The 26005-nt window shown below is 48.0% G+C and overlaps 1 protein-coding gene across 2 annotated transcripts in view; it reads right to left on the bottom strand.

The window, feature by feature from the left end:
* Positions 1-200: 200 nt before the first annotated feature.
* Positions 201-26005, bottom strand: part of LOC8023649 (ras-related protein Rab-5B) — a 40830-nt gene continuing 15025 nt past the window's right edge. The window contains exons 2-5 of one of the 2 annotated variants that reach the window (XM_029966441.4): positions 25544-25718; positions 16746-17020; positions 8612-8705; positions 201-1793 (exon numbers count right to left, since the gene is read on the bottom strand). In XM_029966441.4, the coding sequence (XP_029822301.1) occupies positions 1672-1793; positions 8612-8705; positions 16746-17020; positions 25544-25712 (660 nt within the window). In that variant the 5' untranslated portion in view covers positions 25713-25718 and the 3' untranslated portion in view covers positions 201-1671. Of the gene's footprint in view, positions 1794-8611; positions 8706-16745; positions 17021-25543; positions 25722-26005 lie in introns of both variants that reach the window. The other variant, XM_029966443.4, reaches the window with a different exon arrangement.

Here is a 26005-nt window from a genome sequence, read left to right on the forward strand (position 1 = left end):
GTAGGAGCACTTTGAAGAAGCCCATTGATTTCAGGAGCTCTGCAAACAGATCTGTACCTTCTAAACTCTAAAATTAAATTGTTTCAAGTTCAGATTGATACACAAGCAGCACGACAACACACAAAAAAAGCGCATTAAAATTGGGAACAACTAGAGGCAAGTAAATGCTGTTAAGAGAACCACGCCACCACTAGGAGGTATACTGGATGCACTTCAAAATTTTATTCCTTTTTTTAATTTTTAATATCAAACGTTATGTACAGCATAAACATCATACAATAATATAGACAACACAGCAAGTTCCTCGTAATATATATATATATATATATAACCTACACAATAAACTTACTCCTTCCAAGAGGGCAACAATAAATCCCAGATTATTTGCATTCTAAAAAAAAAAATTCAGTCTTTTCGCTCCTTTTTCTACTACAAATGCACGCGGGCCCGACCAAGATAGAAGTTTCAAGAAAACCAATTGCCAGAAAGCAGAAATACTGCACCGTGCTCGCTTGCCCCATATCGCGACTACAGAAAAGAACGAAAGCAAACACCTCGCGTTTAAGGAATGAATAGGTCTAGGAAGAGTACGCTTAATTTGCTCCTCGTGGACAATAGAAGAAAAAAAGTTTCTGCTGTCTCATAAGAAAAGATCCCAATAGTCCGGAAGAAAACGGAAAGGAATGCAACCAACAATGACGATAACTCAACAGGAAGGCTCAATGACGAGGCTATATACTCCGAAACAAAAAAAGGGAGAAAGAAAAACAACTGGCGCATTCCGACAAATTTCCCCCGACGCCCACTACAAAAACGCGTAGCTCGACGAAAAGGATGTGTATGACCTAGGCCCAGCCTCCTCAAAGTCGTTCCCGTTATGATCGCTATGCCCCCCCCCGACCCTCCGGGGTCGCCTTCTAACTGCCGCCGACGCCACCCACAAGTTAATCTGAAACGTGCCGTTTCGGCAGTTCCAAAATTGCCAGTGTAAAACGCTACCCAACGATGCAAACTAAAAAAAAAAAAAGAAAAAAGGGGCTTGGAGGGGGGCCAAAGACACTTTGTTCCCAGTTAAAACTATTACACGCAAACACGGGAAGAGAAACAAAAGCAGACGCATCTGTTTCCCCCCGCCGTGCAGACGCCGCCCCCCCTTCTCCCCCCCCAGGACGAGAAACCTTCTGCCGGAAAAATGAAGTTCCCACGAAACCCGTTCCCTCGCATCGCATCAGACGCACCAACCGGAAAAGAGCGGGCAGGAACGCACACACACACACATTTCTTTCACGCACAGCCGCACAAGCACGCACGTCCCAACCGCAGACAGAAAAGACGCCCCGTTCCAAGTGCGCGGAGGAAAGAAGAGCGCAGAAGCCAACCTCTGACAGACAACGAAAGAATGCCAAGCTGCGTGTGTTGCCTCCTCCGGCGGGCATGTGTTGCGTGTTGGTGTGGTGCGACTCCCCCGCAATATATACCTATACACCCAGTCTGTATACATATATATATACTGCGTATGTACAGATCGAGCAGAAGAGACGACGGCCGGGAGGAGAGCACCGCCATCGTCGTCGTCGTCGCAGCTTCGTGGGAAGTGCCGTGCTTCTTCCGAAACAAGGGGAGGGGTTTTTGAGGGGAGGGGGTGGGGCTTCCGAGAGAGGGGGAGGGGCATCACTTGCAGCAGCCTCCGGATTGGTGCTGTTGCTCGCTCAGGTCCACCCCCCGACGGCCCTGGCCGCTGGCGCCGCCCCCGACGGCCGTCGTGCCCTGTTCCGTCTTCGGAAGCTTCTTGGCTGCAACCGGAGCAAAAACCAGAGTTCACAAGACTGCAACACTGGCTAGAGGGGCACGTCAATGTAAATTACGCTCTCGAATGAAACACGAAAGCAAAGGTACACTTGCGTTATGCATGTTCGTTCAAAGGAATGCTGAACACCAGACTTGGATAAGACACCCATGTCACCAAATGAACAAGCTTTCACCACAAACGCTCGCTGTCTGCCTTCTTGCAAAGGTGACGTGCGATGCAAGCCAACACGAACCCGGATATATTGAATTGAAAGAGGGTCGCGCAATAGTCTCGCATTAAAAAGGCACCTACGGTTGGGCTGTAAGCAACGAAGCCACCGCCACGCCTCTCACAAAGACAGCATCAGTTTATAGCAGACCATCGAATTGCATGGGATCATGGGAAGGTAACAGTCACGTGTTGCGGCTGATCCAATTGAAGCGAGGAGAAAGATAACTTTTGAGAAGGAAAGGGCATGGGCGAGGAGAAATTTCTCTCGCCCGTTTCAGACAATGGCTTGCGCTACCTTTCAGTATAGAGGGAGGGACCTTAGAGTGACCGGAGAGCCAGCACCATGCTGCGGCCTGCCGACCTCTCCACGAAACACATCCACGCTTGGATGTTTCGTGAACTTTCTAGTTTCGATAATGATTGGGCATATCACGCACCTCGCATGTGCATGCGCAGCCAAAGCACTCCAGAAGGCATCGATTACGTGGTGGAGGCTGGGCTTCACCACGTGTTCGCAATAAAATGTGCATCTAAAGATTTTTTTTTTTGCTGATGTGCAATGTGGGGGTGGAAGGGGGTTCGACTTGCAATCGAGCTGACTTACAATCGTGTAAATACGGTAAGCATATATTTGTTTTGCTGTCCTCATTTTTGCAGAACGGCTTCTGACGGCCTAATTCATTTGAATGAAGGTGATGCCGCGTTAAACTCGCCTTTTTTTTCTAACGACTGCGAGCTTGGACTTTCCTTTCAAGAACCGCTTTGTACTGCTTCGCGCTTGGAGTAATCGATAACCGAACCATTATTTCAAAAGCGTCCCTGAACAAGAAGTGAACCGGAACAAAATGCAAAGAAACCTGAACCGGAATAATGACTGGTTCAACTTCCTGCTTGTTTTAACCCAGCCGATCTTCTAGTGTTTGTGTGGAACACAATATAAAGAAAAATAGATTGAATGTACAGCAAACGTAAAATGACTGCATCTCCACGTGGTGAATGATGCTGATGGGGCGAAGCTCTGGTGGTGCTGATGATACCGATTTTATCGTTCATAGGTAGTGCTGATGGTGCTGATTTTTTTTATTGCTCATAGGTAGTGCCGAGTTCCGGGTTGCGTTTCGACTTCATTATTACTGCTTTATGGTCCGTGAAATGCACAGCTAGTGTTTCTTTCAGCGGATCACCTTGGATTCGCTAGAAGCCGTGGGAACGCATCTCCACCGCTTAAGTCAACAGTCCAAGTCAGTAAGAGAATGTGTGGTATGGATCGTGGTTATATACGCAGTTGAGCATTTGGCCGCAGCGCTCTTTCGTCTATAAATGTTGAGCCAATGCATGCAAAGTTTAACATGATTATATATGCATTTGACTGCAGCGCCCTCCCCTGTATAGATGTTGAGCAGCTAAATGCAACGTTTCATCCATGACATCCCCAGCTCTTGAGTTACTGCAGTCGTGGCCGAGTGGTTAAGCCGATGGACTAGAAATCCATTGGGGTCTTCCCGCACAGATTCGAATCCTGTCAACTGCGGAAACATTTTTTTCTTTTTTTTTAAGAAGACAGATGGGATGGCAATCGATGTGAGCATGGACGTTAAACAAGGCTAGACCTTAAGGAGCTTCGCCACTAAAAGTTTGTTCTAAGGCAGGTTCCATAATATGGTGGTACAGTCCCTTGTGCTGGTGCCATATACAGATTGCACTTTGTCAGTGGTTTTCTGTTATTGCTACAGTGCATGGAGATTGGGGCAGATATATGTGGCGTCTCTTCTTACAGCGTAATAGCGGTGCTGTAAGAAGTATTCTAAGCAGAGAGCAAGATAGCTTCTTGTGCCATTCACGAACTAGACATTTTTAAGGCCTTATCAAACAAACACACTAACCATCTATCAGTGGAGGGTACATATGGTCCAATTGCGGAAAAAACTGGTGGTTTTAATTTCTAGCGTCTGCTGGGACCTGCAAGCCTTTTACGATTGATCGCGCGATCGAGGTCTGCAGTGACAAAATTCCCATGAAGCGCTTTGTGTAAGCACCCTTCGGCTGAGCAGAACAGGTGCCTTAAGTATGCTTTTGCATACTTTTGCAGTCATCTCCGCTTTTGATAATGTTAGCATCTTTATGCTGCTTTTTTTCAGTAACACTATGTGGCTGTCAATGGCCATCTCTTCACCTTTAGGAATTAGAAGAATGGAATGGTGAAGTTCAGTCAATCCAGGAATGGGAATGGGTGTCTTCATTCCGAAGAGTTCAAAGGAACGGAATTGTCGGAAACCAATTTCCCGGAGTGGAATTGGAATGGAATGGGGATGCTCATTTTGCAACACTGGAACCAGTACCACCTAAAAGAGAAGGCCTTGCCCCCCCGAACGCCATCACCAGTGGATCCACTAAGCGTCGCCAAGCTTGTGTGAGCATCGCGGCCAGCATGTTTTGCAGCGTCTAACAATGAGCAAGACGCTAGCAAGGCAGACAGGTGCGTCTGCCACTGTGCGGTGACACTTGTCGAACATCGGTGCGTTTGCTGCTTGAAATGATTCTGAGGTCTGAGGTGGTATTGCCAGAACCGGCCACAATCGCGAGAAATGCTGTGCCACTTCCTAACACTCTCAATGTCTGATACAGAGACCAAATTGAGTAGTATGTTACTAAAAGCGACAATCAAAAGTTCCAAAAATTCGGGCAAGCCTACCGCAACGGTCCGGCTGTGCGGCTGGGACTTAACCATTACGTTTTCGGTATTATGAAATGAAATTAGGATTCGGTGCAGAGTTGGTGCAAGTTTATCACATTTTGGGGAAATGGGGCAGGATGTAGCGGGGTAAGCACTCTGGCACAGTTCGGCACCACTAGTGCAGCAATCGCATCACTGCGACCTAGAAATCTGAGGCGTCAAAAACGTGTGGGACAGTCAACATCTCACCGCAGTTGTCGTAGACTTTGACATCCTTACCCAAACAAGTACAGGCAAGTCGGCTGGGGATGCCAAATTTGTAAGTGCGTAGAAGAACTTCAAAACGAAGGTGTTTACGGAACTCTCCCATACACCAAAGCATGGTCAAATGACACAGTTTGTGCGAGACCGGCACTTCCCAATCAATCTTCCATGACTTCCAAACTGACCTCTTTGGGGTTAGTACTTCACCAAGGCAGGCCAAGAGACACTTATAAAGCCTGTTGTAGAGTGGGCAAGTTAACCTGCTCTCCGGGAATGTCCACCTGTCTTTGATTATGCACAGTACGAAGCAGCGGTGAATCAAGCATGGCCTCAACTCAAAACCAGTCGAGTCAGCATTATCCATCTTCCGGCTTGGAAGGCAGGCAAACGTGGAAATTAAAATTATGAAAATAAACAAAGGTAATCGATGTTAAAGTGCTACAAGCAGTACTCAAAAGCTTTGGCTCCTCTTTATTCAAAAGTCTGAGCCCAACAACCATCAAAAAAAGGGTCAATAAATAACACACCCACCCTACTAGAATCCAATAGACTTTCCAACCAAGAATGGTTGGAATTAAGATCACCCAGAACTTAAAAACGTCCATGTGATTCGTGCAGACGGACAAAAAAAAAGGAAAAAAAGGAGGCAGTTGAGGGGAATGCAAATTGCCTTAGTGGAGAAACTAAAACACGCACTACTTCACACCACATACTCCCGCCACTGCAACCCCCTGAAGGATTTGAGCAAAGGCCGCACTTCCTAAAACCAGACGACTCAAACCATGCGGGGGGATGGGCAAGTGGTCGCAAAACACAAAGAAATAAAATTACGTTGTCCATGCAATGAAGCAACAGTTTGAGGGCACGATACTGAAATTGTGAGCCATCGCTAGGCTACATTAGAAAAATGGTACAAACAAGTAAAAAGTAAACATTGTTAAACATTTATCTTGGGATGTGGAGCACTTATCTAGGTGTTTATAACGGTTAGGTGGGATTTAAAAAAATTATTTTGACTGTCTGCCAAATATAATTTAAAGTACCCATGTTCAGTGTAATCGGGCTCGAAGGTGTGCACTGCAGAACGAAGTCATTGAACAACAATTTTCTCGCAAGGCGAAGCACGAAGACTGGACATTTTTAGTCCGCATACATCCTCCGTGCCCAAAACCACCAACTACAAACGCACCCGCCGCATGTTTTCCTTTCCTCCTAGTTTTTCCCCTGGGTGCACCGAAGCATGAGCGCCTAACCCATGTTTCGGGGCTTCAGGAAACCCACACGAGACATGCATGAAATGAGATCTTTGTCTTTTTCTAGCAACCTGCCTTATAACCTCTCAAAGGTGTCTGCCCTTGACCCACCCTGGAGAACTGCTGCGACAAGCATAACACCACGGCAGGGTTTTTCCCTACAGTGGGTGGCAGCGGTTTGCTGCCCACCAGACTGGCTGAGCGCCCATTTCTAGTATGTCCAGTTCACCACTATACTTTGCCTATACAGTCTCCGACAGACTTTTTTTACGCCGATAATTCAAACTTGTTCGATATTTCGGACCTAAAGGAGGAACCGTGACTTGCCCGACAGAAATAGTGCATATTCACGACCGATGTTTCGGACAGCTTGAAGCCCAAACTTTCAATATTTCGGACAAAATCGTCGCAAGCAATCAGCGAGAAACACTACCGCGCATCAGCCAGTTTGAATTCTATGTTGGCTGCACATGGATTAGCTTGGTTTGGCAGGCCTAATTGAGTACTGCTAAGTACCGCTAGGTGATGCTGTACGGGATTATTTTTCTAGCTGCGCGTCATTATCATCATCATTGTTGTTACCATAATGCTTTGTTAATTCGCCATTGCAGTCGTAGACTTGCGACTCATCTCAACCTCGTTTCGGTGAATTGTGTTTTTGGACTATGCGGGCTTGGACGTCATTGTCCATCCGTTCTTCAGTCGCCGCGATCTGTTGCTAAGGCACAAAGTACTTGACCATACCACTAGAGAAAAAGGCAGCGGTTCTCAAGTTAGTAGAAAGTTGCCGAACGCAAACGGAGGCGTAACCTGAAGCAAGGTACTATTTATGGCTTTCTTAAGCCCGCTTAGACGCAATAAAGGCAGGTTTTTTAATCTGCCGATTTTTAGGACTGCTCTATTATTTGGACGTTTTTTCCCGTCTTTGTGAAGTCCGAAAAATCTGTCGCCGACTGTACTGGAAAACAATTCCAATCTTGAAAATACTCAACTCTCCAGACTGTTGCGTTGGGCAGACTTCTGTGCCACTATGCGACGGAGCTAATCCCTGCGAACAAAGTCACTGCTGTGCGGCAGAGGAAGTGCAGAGGACAAAAAATTGCAGCAATTGCCCCCTCCTCCTCTCAGACACCGTGGAAGTTGTTAAATTGTCATACCCTAAAATACCAAGCAAGCGTTTACCCAAAATTTCAAGATAATCGCGAAAAGTAGGGGATGGGCACATGCGAGGTCATCAATTTTACATATACAGTCGCCGACCGATTTTTCGGACACGCTCGATTATTCCGACGTTTCCACCGAACCGTCACACATGCCACAGAGTTAATGTAAAAACATTGACAGAAATTTCAAACGTTGTAAAGCTTATTGCTCAATATTTCTGACTTAATTTGCGCGATTTCCTCAGTTGACAGCAACAAAACAGCCGCCGCGATAGCGCCTCAAGCTTTGTAGCCGCCATTTCGGCTGTTTTGATTTTGCCCTGTAGCCTCGATACCACATCCTACGCAATAAATAAGCTAAATTGAGGCAATAGTCGGGTTTTCCAGTTCCGCTATAGCCAACATGGCCACCGTCTGCCCATTCTTATGGTTCTTCGAGTTGTTCTCATGGTACGTGTTTTTCTGGTGTGACCGCAAGAAGAGCAACCTTTTGCCGTTCTTGCGGTCTTTAAGCGCAAAGGATTTTGCCAATAGGATTAGTATTGAAGCAAGCTTGGTGGACTAAACATAGTCTCCAAATAGCGCCAAGTGGCGCGTACTTCAACTTCACTGTTTGTGCCAACGAAGGCGCCGAGAAGGCGCAGCACCAGATCAAACATAAGAACAAACAAGCGAAAGCGAACAACATAAGGAGGAAGTTGCACGAGAACCTAAACTTGATATCAAGCAAGTGGAAAGTGGTCAATACACAGCGGAAAATGCGCGGAAATCCGATAATTTGGCTGAAATCTGTTTTTCGGAACACACGATTTTCCGAAAAATTTTTTTCAGATGTTTCAAATTTTGGGGGTAGGCACTTAGTGCGAAATGGGCGGATGCACGGTATTCTACGGTATGTCGACATCTAAAAAAATTTCTGGCATTCCAATTCTTCCGACATAATAGGACCCTTGGCTCTAGGCACCGATGGCGTTTCCCATCGTTCACCTATGCATTCAGTGACTTTCTCCAAACCCAAGTCCAATTGTTAGGTTCTCTGACCGATTCGACTGGTTGACTCTTATAGTCGGCAGCGACATTAGGACGGTTCCCTCAGCGCTTCAATTTCTCCCTAGGAAACTCCTTCCTGTAGCGCGACAAAAAGATTTCAGGCCAGGCAATCTAAGGAGGCGCGACAACGCTGACATTGGGGGCGGCAAAATACTCGTTCGTACATGCACTCATAGCCGCAACTCACCAATGGCCAGGAAGATGTCGTTGACGTTCATTGCAGTCTTCGCAGATGTTTCCATGAAAAGCAGTCCGTTTTCTTCAGAGTATGCCTGCGCTTCCTGCAACGGGAACACAAAGTGGTGAGATGAGGCAAGAAGGGTCTGTGCGAGCAGCACACAAGGTAGCACGTGCTGTCTCGTGAACTGGTGTCCGGCTCCTACCAACTACAGTTATGGCGGCGTCACGCATGCATGGAACGCTTAGCGAGATCGGTCTATCATGTTACTCCCATACTCCCTCACCGAGTGAATGCGGCTGCAGAAGGAAAACGGGAGAACAAGCGATTGCCAGTCCAAGTCAGTTCTGTCGTGCACGTCGAAGATTCAACTGTTATATTCCTGGCCAGCATGTAGCGCCACATGGTCCCCTGGTGGCCTAGTGTAACGATGACTGGAAGTGCAGCGCTCCATATTAAACAGGGGGCCACCCGGCTCCCTCAGTTCGTGTTGTGTTGGAACCGAACTGCGTCTGTCATGCTTCCACGTCTTGCCACCGACGAACGTTGGCCGGTGCGAACCGGGTTCGGTTTACACTTGTAACAGTGGCGACGAGGGAAAAGTTTTGTTCTTCGTACGAAGTGCGTCACGTTCCTTGCGAATGATAAGTTTGCGAATCATTCTGCTCGGGCTAGTTCTGCTCGTCATGCCAACCTTCGGCAGAATTGAACCTTTTGAAGGGGGAGGAGAGGACTGGCCGTCCTACGTCGAGCGTCTAGAGGCTTTCTTTGCGGCCAACAATGTCGTCGCGGCAAAGAGGCAAGCCATCTTCTTCAGTTGCTGTGGTGCGAAGACGTACGCTCTTCTTCAAGACCTGGTCAAGTTTGCCAAGCCTCAAGATAAGTCTCTGAATGAGGTTCTTTCCGTCCTCGGCAACCATTACTGCCCGAAGCCTTCCGCCGTCGTCCAGCGTTTTTGTTTCAACTCGCGTGCTCGCGCTGACGGGGAGTCTGTGAGCAACTACGTCGCAGCGTTGAAAAACTTGTCCGAGCACTGCAGCTTCGGAGCCGAGCTTGAAAACATGCCGAGGGATCGTGTCGTCTGCGGGATTAACAGCACTGCGATCCAGACCAGACTTTTGGAACGGCCAGACTTGACGTTCGAGGACGCTGTGCAGACCGCTGTGGCCATGGAAGCGGCGAAGAGGGACGCCGGGGAGATTTGCCAGACCAGCTCCGGCAGCGCCGCGTTCGCAACGCATCGAGTCACGGCACCTACGGGGGGCGTCACCTGCTACCGTTGCGGAGACTGACCCCTCGCGTCCGGCTGCAAGCATGTTAAAACTACGTGCAACTACTGCCGAAAGCGAGGACATCTATCGAAAGTGTGCAATTCGAAGCAGAGGGACGCCCAGTCATCCAGGAAAAGTTCTGCCAGGCAACGCTTTCTGGGGGCAAGCGTGCCCGTCCCCAGCACCGGAGACGCATCCAGTGAATGTCGTCCATGACAACGCTGAGGACGACAGCGCATCGTCCGAGGTTTTCGACATGTGGCAAGTTGACAGCGTCGCGCCGTCACCGCCGTTCACCGTCACCGTCTACGTGTGTGGCAAGCCACTCTGCATGGTGGTGGACACGGGCGCAAGTGTCTCTGTCATCGCCAAGAAACGTCTGCAGGCGCTGGTGCCTGCGATACGAGTCATGCCATCCGGCGTGCTGCTGCGAAGCTATTCCGGTGAACTGACCCAAGTTGAAGGCAGGGTGGACGTCAGCGTGCAGTTCTACGACAAGAAGGCCGTGCTGCCATTGTTCGTCACCGGAGGTAAGTCGCCTACACTACTTGGGCGCAACTGGATTCGGGAGCTGGGCCTCAACTTCTCTGGTGTGGAGGTAACTGTTCATTCTCTCTCTGACGTAAGAAGTCTTGTTCAAGAGTTTTCTGCTGTGTTCGAGGAACGGCTGGGTACTTTCAAGGGGCTCAAAGCCAGTATTCATGTTCCGGAAAACGCTCCACCGAAGTTTTTTAAGCCACGTCCACTACCTTTCGCACTCAAAGATGGAGTTGCACAGGAGCTTCAACGTCTAGAAAGGGAGGGCATTATTGTACTAGTCAACACGTCAGCCTGGGCTGCACCCATTGTTCCTGTTGCCAAGAAGGATGGACGTGTCAGGATTTGTGGAGATTTCAAGGTAACCATGAATCCGGTGGCCACCCTGGAAAAGTACCCGATTCCCAGAATCGAAGACCTGTGGGCCATGCTGTCTGGGGGTAAGAAGTTCACCAAGTTGGATCTGAGGGATGCTTACCAGCAAGTGATTCTTGGGCAGGACTCGAGGAAGTATGTCACCATTTCCACACATATGGGGTTGTTCCAGTACACCTGCCTTCCTTTCGGAGTGTCGTCCGCTCCAGCTATCTTTCAATGGGAGATGGAAAACTTGTTCCGAGGGCTGCCGCACGTCACTGTGTATTTTGATGACATCCTGGTCACCGGCGTGACTGACTCGGATCATCTGCACAACCTTCGTTCCGTTCTCAAGCGCCTTTTTGATGTCGGACTGAAGTTGAAGTTCGACAAGTGTCATTTTTTTGTGCCGCAGGTTGAATAGCTTGGGCACATTATCAACCAGGAAGGGTTGTCTCCAGGCCTGGGCAAAGTAGCGGCCATACTTCATGCTCCTGCTCCTCACGACGTCAAGCAGCTTCAGAGCTTCCTAGGTTTGATTAATTTCTACAGACGTTTCCTTCCTAACCTGTCTGAATGCCTGCGGCCACTACACTTGCTTCTTACTGACGGGAAGAAGGGGGAGTGGGGAAAAGACCAAGAAGAGGCTTTTACCGCAAGCAAGCACTTGATGACGTCCGCTCCGGTTCTAGCTCATTTCAATCCAGAGAAGCCGGTGTGTCTAACTTGTGATGCATCACCATATGGGATCGGTGCAGTTCTGGCGCACCGTGAAGCCGATGGCCAAGAGCGACCCATTGCTTTTGCATCAAGGAGTTTGTCCTGAGCAGAACAAAACTACAGTCAACTTGACAAAGAGGCATTAGGCTTGGTCTACGGGGTGGAACGGTTCCACCAGTACTTGTGGGGGACCCCTTTTCAAGCTTTCACAGACCACAAGCTGCTGCTGGGATTGCTGAGTGCTGACAAGCCAGTTCCTGTCCACGCGTCACCTCGGCTTGTCAGGTGGGCTCTCAAGCTTCCAGCGTACAAGTATCAGCTGACCTACAAACCAGGAAGGAATTTAGGTCATGCTGACGCACTCAGTAGACTTCCATTACCTGGGAGCAACGTTGAAGAGAACGTTGCCGGCTGACGTCTTCATGCTACAGCATGCATATCCAAATCTTCTTTCACCCTCCGTTGTGGCTCAAGCCACAAAGAATGAACCTGTTCTGGGACATGTCGTTCTCGCTGTTCTCAGAGGAGAGAACCTTGCACTAGCGTCAGAAACGAGCCCTTTTTGTGCAAGGAGTTCAGAGCTTAGCCTGCATGAGGGTTGTTTGCTCTGGGGAGCACGCATGGTGATCCCAAAAGTGCTGCAGGCTCGAGTCCTGGATCTGCTTCATTCCAGCCACCCAGGCATCGAGAAGAGCAAAATGATAGCCAGAAGTCACGTCTGGTGGCCGGGTATCGATAACGACATAACCCACCATGTGAAGAGCTGCTCGATTTGCCAAGCTCATCAGCGGGCTCCACAACCAGTTCAACAGACGCCCTGGCCGTTCCCCCAGAAGCCTTGGTCCAGGCTTCACATTGATTTTGGAGGGCCATTTATGGGGCATACTTTTTTGGTCATTGTGGATGCTTTTTCAAAATGGGTCGAGTGTTTCCTGTCTCGTCAACTTCTGCAGAGGCTACCATAACAGCCCTGCGAATGGCCTTCCCTCAGCACGGTCTACCAGATCTGATTGTGCCAGACAATGGGCCTGCATTTGCAAGTGAGCAGTACTTGGACTTTCTAACATGCGATATCCTGTCGCATGCACGAGCATGCAACGGGATACGCCGCATCCTCGTGCCGCCATATCATTCAGCGTCAAACGGGGCAGCGGAGCGTGTTGTTCAAACCGTGAAGAACAAACTCAAGAAAAGTGGCTCTGGGGATTTTCAGACTCGGATTTCCAGATTCCTGTTTCATTACAGGACTACTCCGCATGAGGTCACGGGCAGAGCACCATGCAAGTTGTTGGCGGGAAGGATGTTCAAGACGCCGTTGGATGTCCTGCGTCCCAGCCTCCAATCATCAGTGCTGCTCAAGCAGCTAAAACAGAAACTTTATACTGATAAAGGCTGCCGACAGGGAGCGCCGCTCAACCTTGAAGAGAACGTGTTCGCCAGGAACTTCCACCAGGGTATGCCCCGGGTGCCTGCTCGAGTCGTCGGCGCCACAAGTCAGTCTTCAGCGCAAGTCCGCCTTGAAGATGGCACACTGTGGCATCGGCACGGTGATCACCTGCGTTCCAGACCGACCGACGCCACTACAGCAGCTAAGGCCGAGGCAGAGACTTGTCAACCTGTTGGTGCTGCAGCGCAGTTGGAACCGCAAGCATTAAATAAGAGTCAGTCTGCTGGTGCTCCCGGCGCTCTGTTCGAGCCAGGCGAAACAAGCGTGGGTGCAAGCGACAAAGCCGCAAGCCCTGAAGTAACTCCTCATCCTACAAGCATCAGTCCACCCCAGCTGCGCCGTAGCACAAGGACTAGGAGGGCCGTGCAGCGGTACTCCCCTTAGCTGTAGCTTGTCTTTGTACCTTAGAGGGGAGGACTGTTATATTCCTGGCCAGCATGTAGCGCCACATGGTCCCCTGGTGGCCTAGTGTAACGATGACTGGAAGTGCGGCGCTCTATATTAAAGGGGGACGCGGGCTTTGAAAACCGGAAAATCGCGAAAAAGTTGATTTTTAGAAAACCTTATTTTTCGGTTCTATATCTCATAAACTACCTTCTCTGTAATTATCAGCACCAAATACAACGGGGAAATATTTGAAAACAATTATTTAGGAGGCCTGAATAGCATCCAAGTGACGGTCAAACGTCAAAATCAACCCAGACTTCGCGCGCTCGCCATTTTCGACGCGTTGGGCCGACGGCCGCCATCTTAGTCTTGTTTTGAACGTGAATTCTTTCTCTTTTTTTTTGCCAGCTCCCAAAATGACGTCGGCCGCGTGGTTACGGCGTGGTCGCCGTTCTTCCATGTCGCAATCGCAAGAACGCGATTGGACAGAGCGCGCGCTCGAGGAGCGTGCGGGGGAGCGCGCGACTGCTATTGGCTGGGACGCGATTTCTCCGCGTGCGGAGCGCTCTCCTCCTCCGTTTCTCCTGCTGTTGCCGCTTGCGTCGTCTGCTTTTGGTAGTGGTCTGCTTGCACGCACTCTTGCTTTGTCAGCTCCACTTCGTTTTTCGCCATCTTTACGATCGTTTTCCGAACTTTCTTTAAGTAGTTTCGTGTAGCGTGCCCGTCTGTTTCGTGGTCGCACACGATGCGGGGTTCGAAGTACAAGACGGTGCACGCGTTTGGCGCACGGAAGCGGTCCATGAAGTTAGTGCGGAAGGCGAAGTTGGAAGTTTCTGCACGGCGTGCCGTCAATGATGATCGCGTCAACACTTCCAGTGATGGATTTTCTGTGCCATCGGCTGTCGTCGAGGAAGAACGCATCGCCCCGCTCACGCCTGGAGTACCGAGCATGCCGACCGTTGTGGTTCCTCCCGAGATCGCGGGTCCCAGCGCCCGTCTTCCGCCTGCCGCGACAAGTAGGAGCGCGTCTTCTAGCACCCATCTGCGGACGCATTTCCTGACACGTGAGGAGACCGAAGCAGAAGCTAGACATTGTGATATTGCTCAAGCCGAACTTGGAGCTATGCCAGCAAACTGCACTGCATGAAGCGGTGTTGAGGTTCAACGCCGGCTGCTACAAGGCAACTGCAGAAATATCGGTTGCAGTGGGACTTCAGCCGACCCATCTAGCCCTCCAACGAGCTGCCGAGAAAGATGCCCTACGTCTGCATAAGGCCAGCAAACGACATCAAGAGAATTTGGAAAGGCGGAACAAGAAGAAAGTGTGCAAGAACACTTCTGACTATTCTGCAGGGTCATTCTAAAGCTGAAAATCTGCGTGCAACTTTCAAGTGCTGTTTTCTCAGAATGGATTTTTTCACTGTCGTGGCTGCTCGTCCCAGCGATATCTCAGGAACTGATGAATGGATTTTTGTGCTGTCTTTTTTATTCTGTTCTCTAATAACTTTGTGAGGGCATAACAGAGCCCTTTTTTTAGAAAACTGTACTAAAAATTTATAATAAAAAAATGAAATTTGGTGAATGTGGGTTTCATTGACTACACAAAATTCAAAGTTGCGTTAAAATTTTTCAACAAAGAAATTTAAAAAAAGGGCTCTGTTATGCCCTGGGGAATGTATCCAGGGGTCATCATAACAAATTTTACGCCGCTACTACCTTTTTCTAATTCTCCAGACGTGGGATAAGGAATGCATATGGACGATTTTGATAAATATTTGTAACTTGAGAAATAATATGCACAGCTCCATGAAACTTTGCAGTTACTCTTATGTCTGTGCTATAAACACATTCTGTAAATTTCGTTCAGATATCTCTAGAAATAAGAAATTTCACATTTATTCCCCACCTCCTCCCTTAAACAGGGGGCCACCCGGCTCCCTCAGTTAGTGTTGTGTTGGAACGGAACTGCGTCTGTCATGCTTCCGCTTCTTGCCGCCGACGAACGTTGGCCGGTGCGAAGCGGGTTCGGTTTACACTTGTAACATCAACGAAGCAAAAAGAAATGATTTGGTGGGACACGCGCAAAACGAGCAAAATAAGAGCAGCAAATTTAAAGATAGATTTAATGCCCAGCGGGGCTAATATCCGTCAAATTTAACCATTTCCGGGCTTTCAAACAGCCGAGAGAGGGAGACAACACCCACAAGCACCCTGCATCGGAAGGAGATACCGACCAAGGCAAGTCGGAGAAATGCTTTTACAGACCACCAGAGCAGGCTGCCCTCAGTGGCAAAGCCAGGATATGTCTACCAAATCACCTCCCTCGGATTTCCCAACTTTTCGCCGAATATTCTGATTAAATTTTCCGACCATTTAAAGGAAAAAAATGCAGAGGATGGACTTGTAGCAGCTGTTCAGGCTGTTCCCGTTTGATCTAGTGAATTGAGTGGTGACTAACGCCCCCTCGTGATGCCTCGGGCAACTGTTACTTGGCGCGAAGGCCGTCCCACGCAAACCACACACCACACCCTCCCACTTCGTTGGGTGTCACTGCACGTCCAAATCCCACATTTTCCCTGATAATTCTAGGTTTCCCAGGTTGGCAGACAGCTGCATTCTTGATCGAAACGTGACAGGACGCTGCAGCGTCTATTAACAAGCCCTTGCTTCAGCACAGCCAACAGGGCTGCCTTCAACATGGCCACGAGTGACCAGTTAGTAGGGTCGACTTCCATCCCTTCCCTGTGTTACTGCAGGCTTCTGCCGGACAACCAGCAGGAACACAAAGCCTACGCCTCTGCACATAGATTTATCCGCCCGCAACGATGCAGAGAAGAGCACAGCAGTGTACGTCAAGTGTGGCTGAAGCAGGATGTAAACCAAGCAAGCCTGAGGTCGACAACGAGCTAAGAGTTCGGGGAAAGCAGCTCTTCCACTCTAGAAGAGTGAATGCCGGATAAGAGGCAACCTCCTCTCCAGCATTCACTGTGCTGAAGTGGAAAGAGGTGGGAGGAGCTTTCCTCAAACTCCTGTTACCAACCATAGTGAAAGCACCAATGCACACACCAGGGAGTGCCCATGGTTATGCACCGACAAATGGTTTGCATCTTCTAAAACAGTGCCTAAACCCAAACAACACTACTCGGGGCATGGACAGCCGATGGAATTTAGGAGCTTGGTGGAACAATCCAGTTTTAGAGCCCATCCTTCTCAGAAGCTCTTTAAGTGTCCCAGGCAGACCCATGGAACACTCTCCCAATCAGAACCAGTAATCTTTCGCAGAAGCTGCCAAGCGCCCCTTGGCAGACCCGTGAAATTCTTTCCTGATCAGAAAGAGTTTCTTGGCAAAAGCCAGCCCATCCCCTCAGCAGACGCCAGTGCACGCCTGGCAGGGCCCAGGCCGTCCCAGGGCAGACCCACCCACCTCCAGCTCGACGGCCCTCTTGGAGGCCAGGTCGGCCTTGTTCCCCGCCAGGGCGATGACGATGCTGGGGCTGGCCTGGCGCTGCAGCTCTTTGACCCAGGTCTTTGCCCGGCCAAACGTGTCCTGGTTGGTGATGTCGTACACCACAATGGCTGCCTGGGCGCCCCGGTAGTACATGGGCGCCAGGCTGTGGTAGCGCTCCTGGCCCGCCGTGTCCCAGATCTCAAACTTGACCGTCGTCTCATCCAGGCACACCGTCTGCGTCAGGAAGGCAGCTGGAAAGGGACAGAGGATCTCAGTTATCCGTCGTCGTGTTCACTCTCGTCTTGCTGAAATTTAGAAATAAATGTGGCACATAAGGATGAGGACAAGTAAGAGGAAACAATGCAACTGACCACTGACGTTTAGAAGAGAAGGAGGAGAAAAAAAAAAGGAGGAGAGAAGAGCTCCAAAAAATGTTTCAATAATGAAAATACAGTGATGTCTCGTTAATATTGACACTTTCGTTCCCCAAAAAATTGTCCATGTGATTTGTCCATAATAACGAGACAAAAATGCATGTATTTTCCCAGTTTGTCCCCGAAAATGGTGTCCATATGTACCATATTAACGGGGTCCATATAAACGAGACAAGATTGTAGAACAAATAAAAGAAAAATATTACTTTAAAAGAAGTTTCAACGTAAACTTTACATCTGAAAGGATTGGTCACCATACTCGTGAACAACTTCCTGTGGCTATGCACTCAAAGCAATGAAGGTGCGTGCATGAAAGCTGATTAAAGTTGGGCATGTGCACTCCTCTCACCAAAAACTCTACAGAAAGTTTGCCATGAATCCCAACGTACATATCACCATTTTTATTGTTTTGGTAACAATAATGGCAGATGAGAACACTGAGACACTGAGACTAGGAGACAGTTGGGACCAAGAAACCATGCTTGTTAGTGAAACCGTTCCGTGAAAGCCAACTTTGGGGATTTTACCTGCTACACCAACAAAGGGCATCTGGCATACCCCAGCGGAGTTAGGATTGATTTCAACCATGTGGGGATCTTAGGAATCCGTAGGCCGGTGCTTTGAGCAACCGAGGCAGCACGTAAAGAAAAACATTGTCTATGCACATTATCCTTTTCTTGCCCGCAGTATCTGGGTTTTTGTAGGCATTACCATCTGTGTGCAATGGCTGAATTATCCGAAGTGGTCTGCACATTGTTCTCCCGCCAGGACATCCAAATGCTCGGCCTTCTCAAATGCTGGCCTATGCCGAGTTCACCTTGCAAGTTCCCAAGCGATAATGGCAGCATTTTCCAGTCGAGCTTCGCCAGCCCAGAGATACCGGCTCCAGCCCTGTCGATAACATCGAGATAGCGGCACTACTGTATAGGTCAGAGTCCTCTGGAGCACCTTCTGGGGCACAAGCACAAGCTTTGTTCTCATTCACCCCACTGCAAATGCTGTGCTAAGGATTGTGTTATAGACCGTTCAGACAGAAGACAATGCTGCCTTCACTTTCCCAATCTTACGAGACCACTCGTCAAAATTCAGTGAGCAGTACAGTTTGACTATGCCTTTGACAGTGTCAGAGTACTGCGAAAACTATGCTAGCCTTGACAACCAAAAGCAAAAAAGCCGATGCCGAGCCCCGTTTCCACTTTTGATATCTTTTGAATTGTTATAAGCCAAGCAGCCCAAACAAAAGTTGTAATGTACCTATGTACCTCCAGTTGTCAACTTAGAAACTAAAACCATAGCTTGAACTTTCATGGACCACTTTGAGACTTCTCAATGAGTTTAGGCAGCCACTTCAGAGCAGCAAATATCCTGGGATCTTTTTAAAGGGACACTGACAGGGTATTTACGCTCGCCAAGGTTTTTATTTGTACGTGACATTTGAAAGCCTCACTACCCAGAACACAATTTGCGGTTCGAAATTCTTTCCGTCTAAAAGAACTGGCCGGTTTGAGTCGCACTCATTCTCTTTGAGGTCACGTGCCATTTTCTATGGTTTAGACACCAAATATAATCAGTCGTGGGTCATGGAAATATGATACCCATGTTCTTGTGGTTTCAAAAAAAAAAAAAAAAAAACTGCAAATACGTTGACTGAAAAAAAAAAAAAAAATTGTTGAGCCCTTTCACTTCACGTAAAGGTGGAGGACCAGCGATGCTGTTATCTTTACGACGTCTAGGATAATGCCTTGAGGACAACCTCAAGGACAACTTCTAGGACGACCTAGAGGATGATGCCTAGAGGACAACCTCTCAGACTTCGAGGAAGACCTCAAGGACGACTTCAAGGACAACGCCAAGGACAACCCCCCAAGGACGACCTTAAGGACGACCTCGACGACAACGCCTAGGACGACCTCGACGACAACCTCCGGGACGACCTCGAGGACGATGCCTAGAGATGATAACAACGGATCAGGATCTCACTATCTATAGACCGTTTTACTGAAAGAGGGCGAGAAAGAAAAGGGGAAAGGGCTACCGGCGCTTTCCCCCTTTCTGATTGTGTAGAAAGAGTGAATGTCCCGGATGAGAGGCTTGGCCGGTGTTGGGTGTCTGCTGTGCCCCAACTTCGTTCGCGCTTTCTTTTCTGTTTTGAACTCGCAAACTTAATTAGAGTAACGGGCTTCGATGGCAACAGTTCCCCGGTCATCGGGACACCATTGCTCGGTCATAGGGTGCACGAATAACGACAGAAAGCGTTGAATACTGTCCGAGGACCTTTGTAGCTTGCAATGAATCCGGCAAGGCGAGAGCGGCTGCAATGTCTTTAAGCTCCATCGCTTTCCACATGACCCCGGTCTTCGCGGCAGTGGATTGCGTTCGTAAACCGAAAAGACATTTCCTCAACACCATCTTCTCGACTGTGCTCGGAACAGCTTGTGAATGGAGCGCGCACCGAACGCTGTACCGCCGATGAACATGGGGTACGCTCGCAAGGTGCGTGCCAGTTTTCTTGTGATAATTGCTGTTTCAGCTTGTAAAATTTTGTAACTGAACTTATTTTCATATTGATAATTTGCAGTGGTGACTGACTCGATTTCATCATTTACAACACTTAGTTGAAGGCTTATTTCCGCCGCCGCATGAGGCTAAAAATTGTTGAAAAGGTAGTTCTATCGGTTTTCCTGAATAGCGATCCCCTGTGCGATACCAGAGAGCCGGCAAAAGCGCTAGTGGGTTGTTTGGGTTGTTTCCCTTGATTGGACGCTTTGAAGCGCTGGATAGTTGCTCCAGGGTACGACTCGTGTGTTGCGATCTGCGTCTTCGAGCCCAGTGTGTACGTTTCTTTGTTCGAGTCATGGCATCCGCCAGTGCGGCAACGGGGAGAACAGCGGCAGCGAACGTGTCAGTGATAGAAATTGGAGGTTAGTACTCAAAATATTGCATCAAATAGTAAAATAATTCGTGGCTGCTTTGACGCTTTCTGCGGTTAGATATAAGCACATCTAGAACGTCTTTGTCGTTCATCCACAATGAAATATAAGAGCACGGACACGCAAGATAAAAGCAGCGCAGCAAAACGATCTGTAGCAGCTCCGGGTGTTTACAAAAGTTAATTGAGGTTCCCGTATCGTGTATCGCTAGTTCATTGCTAAAAACGGCTGCGTTGAAAGGGGCCTATTGCAAGCAAAAATTTATGAACGGTTCATCATTTCCAGTCACGCGTAAAGTGGCGGAGCTTCGAAACATTGCAGCCGCACGTGCCTTGCCGAATTTCATGCAAGCTACGAGGTCCTTGCGCGGTATTCGACGCTTTCTGTCGTTATTCGTGCACCCTATGACCGAGTAATGGTGTCCCGATGACCGGGGGACTGTTGCCATCAAAGCCCGTGGCTCTAATTAAGTTTGCGAGTCTAAAACAGAAAAGAAAGCGCGAAAGAAGTTGGGGCACAGCAGACAGCCAACACCGGCCAAGCATCTCATCCGGGACCTTTACTCTTTCTACACAATCAGAAAGGGGGAAAGCGCCGGTAGCCCTTTCCCCTTTTCTCTTTCGCTCTCAAAATGGCGCTACCCACGATAAAACGGTCTATACTCCGCGACAACTTTTCTTGGCAATGCAGTGGAAGGTACGGGCCCGCGTCCCCTCTCCCATTTTGAGTGTGCGCGGGCTCTCCTCTCCCCGGGACGCGGGCCTGTACCTTCACCTGCATTGCCAAGAAAAGTTGTCGCGGAGTATAATAATGCCAAGGAAGGCTGACTCACGCAGGTTGCCCCCTTTGTTTTTATTCATTCACACCTGACCCCTCTTTTTGTTTTTATTTATTCATACTTCCCACGACCAATGGGGAGTTTTCTGTTGGCATGAGAAGACACATTTTTTCCCAAACCCTAAAACAACTTCGCTGTAAAAAAAAAAAAAAATTGCACAGAGAATTGGAAGCACTCTGTGCATTCTCTGCGTAATTTAAAAAGCCGTTGAATCACAGGGGTCACTGGCTGGACAGCTGAACAAAGTGAACAAAGTGATGGCGGCGGACAAAGTTACTGGCAAATCTGTCTGCCTTTACCGATCAAAACTAATTAGGATTTATTCCATACGACATGTCCGACCAACAAGCTGATTCGCATTAAGTCGCCGAATCGTTGCCCCATCACCTGGATCAAAACATCACTAGTGTCATCAACCATGACGTGCTTGAATTCTGCAATTTTTGTACGACGAGTGCATTTTTTGTCTGCTTTGTACAACCTCTACACATTTGGAGCTTCCCGGCTAAACGCGAAACCTTGCGCTCCCCACCGGAAGGCACACCCATCTTTTATGTTTTAAGGGAACTACAAACATTGTATTTGCACCCAGCGGCATCACAAGGGTCAGCAGCACCCGGGATAATGGCCCGCTGCGACCCCGTCACACCCCTCCCCGCTCTTACTCTCGTGACCCACTGCAAAACACCCCCCACCCACCAGTGATGCCACTTGCACCCTGTTTCATCCTGCTGGGATTATTTAAGGTTTCAAAATTGGGCACTCCGTGCACAAGATATGCACGAGATGGTCGTTTTGTGTGTCTGCTACTTTGCGAGCCAGATCTTCCGATTCTTACTTTGAACAGAACTGAATTCAGAGGATAAGAGCTCATCTGATTGAGAGGCTCTGTAAAGTACCTCCGGTTTAGAGTGAGACCGCTGGAACGTTGGGGGGGAAATAAAAACCAAATGAAAGAAAGGCGAAAATGTTTCATCTTCAATACTTTCTTGCCTCTCAATTGGACTGCTTACAAGCACTGTGCTATCAAGTACCAACAAAATGTGAGCAGCACAGCGCGTGGCCCTCGGTACATGCTGCATAACCTAGGAGCAACTAGGAAGTGATAAAACTACTGAGTGGAGAGAGGGGCTATGAAGGTGTGCACATTGTAGTATGCGCACACCCTTGCAGCCCTGTTTCCACCCCGCAGTTTTATCAGTTCCTAGCTGCCTCCAGGTAGCGTAGAATGTATCATAGGCCACTTGCTTTGCTGTTTGTATTTCTGTACTTAATAGTACATGCTTCCGTTAAGATTTAAAAAAAAAACTATGCATCAACTTTTTTTGTGCTATTGTGGACACAGCTGGCAATAACATCAGCAAGCGCTGTGGCTCAGTGTGCTTTGCGCCTAGCAGAAGACCAAATAAGGGTGTGAACGCAAATTGGAAGAGCAATCTCCAAGAGGAATCTCACTTCCTCTCGGATAGCATGTGGCGCTGGGAGCACGAAGAAGCCACCAGTCGCACCAGGGCGGAGAATAAAAACCGTGAGGATTAAAACCGTGATTTCCATTGGAAGTTTTACCACTATGATTTAAATTGAACCTTTCCCACAAAACTACCGTATTTACTCGCATATTGGTCGATACGTCGTATAGGTCCGGATAGCATGTGGCGCTGGTAGCACGAAAAAGCCACCACTTGCACCAAGGGCGGAGAATAAAAACCGGGAGGATTAAAACCGTGATCTCCATTGGCAGTTTTACCACTATGATTTAAATTAAGCCTTTCCCACAAGACTATTCCCCAGGTAGAACAAGCGAACGTTGCTTAATCTACCTGCTTTTATGTTTGGTACTGTTGCCGCACGTCAGCATTAGGAGAAAAGTTTGCCGTGCGGTGCGCACATCGCATTGTAAAAAGCTTTCATGTTGCAGCAAACAGAAAGTTTCTAATGTTTCACCATTTTCTCATTCAGTATTTGAGCCTTCAATATACTTGCCGTTTTTCTTTAAATGGCTCTGAACACCCTTCATTGCACAGTGCTGCTTGCAATATTTGTAAATTATTAAATGCTTTCATTGTGCAGATTGCAGCTAGCATGCTATCAAATATGTCTTTGAATTTGGACAGCTGCGAGAATAAAGCTCTGCTCTCATTGCAATGAAAGGCATGTGTAACCTCACACATGCAAATAATGAAAATTGTATCCTTTCCAAGATCCAGTGTGCGCAGAACAAATAGCTCATTGCAGTCAAAATTGTTGAAAAGAACTGTCACACTGCAAAGCCTTAAGCCGCCTTGGCGGCTCCAAGGCAAAGCGCCGGCCTACGGATGACAAGGTGGCAAGTTCAAATCCCGGCCGGGGTGCCAGCAATCTGAAGAAGCTTATTGCGGCAAAGGTGCCGTGTAACCGAGCTTCCGGTTGCAAGTCAAAATATCCCAAGGTGGTCCAAATTCATCCTCAGACCTCTGCCGGGGTGTGCCAGATGCCCGTCGTTGGTTTGGCACATAAAACCCCCAAAATTTGACTTTGACTGCAAAGCCTGCAAACCTGATAACATATTAAATTTCTCTTACTTGGTATGTAAAAAGCGACGAATTTCATGTAGAAACTCAAGATGGTAGAAAACTTGCGGATCAAACATATAACACAGAACTCTCTGCTGCCAAGTGTTAGAATTATGAGCTGCTTATCTTTTAAAAATTTTTTTACAAGCCTTGGATCACCATCGTAAGCCCATACTAACCGAAGCCTATTGTCTAGCTTTCATGTTTTACCTACGATACCAATTGGCATTTCTGCTAATGTACCCTTTGTTCTGCTGTTCATTTCAGAATTTCAAGCAAGAAAAATGCAGCTCTGATTTTAATACATTAAAATCCAATTTGTGACTATTTAGATCATCTGCAGGCCATCTAGAGAAAAAGTGTTTTTCCAAGAGCATATTTGCATAATAGAATGTATAGCCCTGACTTTAATACATTAAAATCCAATTTGTGACATTTACCGCATCTGCAGACCATCTAGAAAACAAGTGTTTACCAAGAGCATATTTGCATAATAAAATGTATAGGCACAGCCATGTGCGTGCATATAGGGACATGTATGCCATCCGACTTATTCACCAAGAGGCCCACACACCAATACACCAATATGCCCATTCACCAACATGCTGATCGGCCGATCGGCCCATTCATGTCAATAAACCAATAGGTTATCGGTTTTGTTTCCTGAAGTTTTTGGTAGGGCAGCTATGCAAAGCATATCAAAACGCAAACGAAACAAAAATAAGGAAAAGTAATATCCTATTGCGAGCATATCAAATATGAAAGAGAAACTAACTACAAAAATCTAGCTGCTTTTAATTTAATTTGGCAGGTTTACATCCAGAAATTGTTAACTAAACAACTTTAAATTTACCGTAGTTCCTTCTTTCGCAATGTTACTGGTGATCTCACGCATCGGTCAATATTAACCTTCTGTGTTTAACAATACATCTAGTAATAAAGAATAATTTTGAGCTACATGAGCTAAATCAAATTAACTTAATTTAATTTTTTTTCTTTATTGATTTTTGTTTGCACATTATTGGCAAGGAGATAGAGCTATAGGCCTGTAGCTCTTAAGTATGGGCAGCAGCTCTTGCGAGCAAAGTCAAATGTTTCTTGGACGTATTTCGGTTGCTAGTCATTATGCTTCATGTTGCTTGCAGACACTAAGCTGGAAGTATTTTATTTGTGGAAGAAAATAACAAGAACAAAAAAGCTAGAATGAAAGCATACTTATCGCTTTGATGGGACGCTGAAGATGCATGCTGCACTTTTCTTCTGCTTATTTGAACTTTTTCTAGTTATTTAAACGCTGTTACAGCGCATAGACAAATGCTGCCACATGCTTCTAAACAACCTGACTTGTGAATAATCAAATGCTGCAATGCCACCTTATACTCGTGGCAAACATTACATGATCACAGGTAACGGATGCCCAAGCAACAGGTTTACTTATCCAGCTTGTTTTCCCCAAAGCTTGGAGTTCACCAAACATAAGGCCTGCTGACTTTATTCTTTGTGGCCCCTTACTCTACAAAGCGCGGGGCACGGTGCGGCGTAAAAAGAGTTCACAAGAAACGGAGCAACGTTGGCGTGATGGGACGAGCCAGATCTCTCCCAAAAGCAATCGGAGGAGGATGCGAGCTTGACCCACTTCGGCCTTCGTGCTGAAAAGGCGTTGGACACGTGGAAGCTGAAATGTTCACACAGGACAGAGTGGCCACAAAACAGCCCCTTCTTGGGCAACAAAAAAACTTCAGCTGAACATCGATGCAGCATTTGGCTACATGCATTGTGCCGTCCCCAGAAGTGTAGTTCTAGAGTTAACCGCTTGGTGTGCAGCCATTCGATCTCGTCCCCAAAAGTCAGCTGTGTCAACGATAGTACCACCCACTTCGGAAACAAACCCAACCAACTAAACACATCATTAAAAAAAAGAAGGTTAGGGCATTTTTGGGGAAACAAGCTGCCACAGTTCCAGTCCCAGCGAATGTCGGTCCGCATGTGGCACCACTCAAGAATCGCCCCCTGTGCTCACCGCCGATGGTGGACTCCTGGTACTCGTGGAACTGTCCCTTGACGAAGCGCAACACGAGGCTGGACTTGCCCACGGCCGACTCGCCCAGCAGCACCAGCTTGAACTGACAGATCTTGCCCTGCGGGGCGCCATTGGGCCTCTGCGCCACCGCTGCCCCACGTCCGGCCATCCCTGGCTGCTGCGCCATCCAGAGACACAAAAAGGACAACCGGTCAGGGTCTGCCGCAGCCACCATCCAGAGCATGCGGGAAAGCAGCGGGCCGACAACTCACCCCCCCAACTACCGGGTTCGATCAAGAAAATTAAACCCAGTTTGTTTCGGCCCACACAAATAAACTGTGCATTGTAGAAAGCTGACACTGTCAGAATGTGACATTGTGGTGGGGATAGGGTGCTAATGTCTGGGAATATGACGTTACCTGGATCAAAAGAAAGACAAAATTTCTCCATGAGCAGACAATC

The sequence above is a fragment of the Ixodes scapularis genome, unplaced genomic scaffold (genome assembly GCF_016920785.2).
Source record: "Ixodes scapularis isolate PalLabHiFi unplaced genomic scaffold, ASM1692078v2 PGA_scaffold11__112_contigs__length_91849675, whole genome shotgun sequence".
Taxonomy (NCBI): domain Eukaryota; kingdom Metazoa; phylum Arthropoda; class Arachnida; order Ixodida; family Ixodidae; genus Ixodes; species Ixodes scapularis.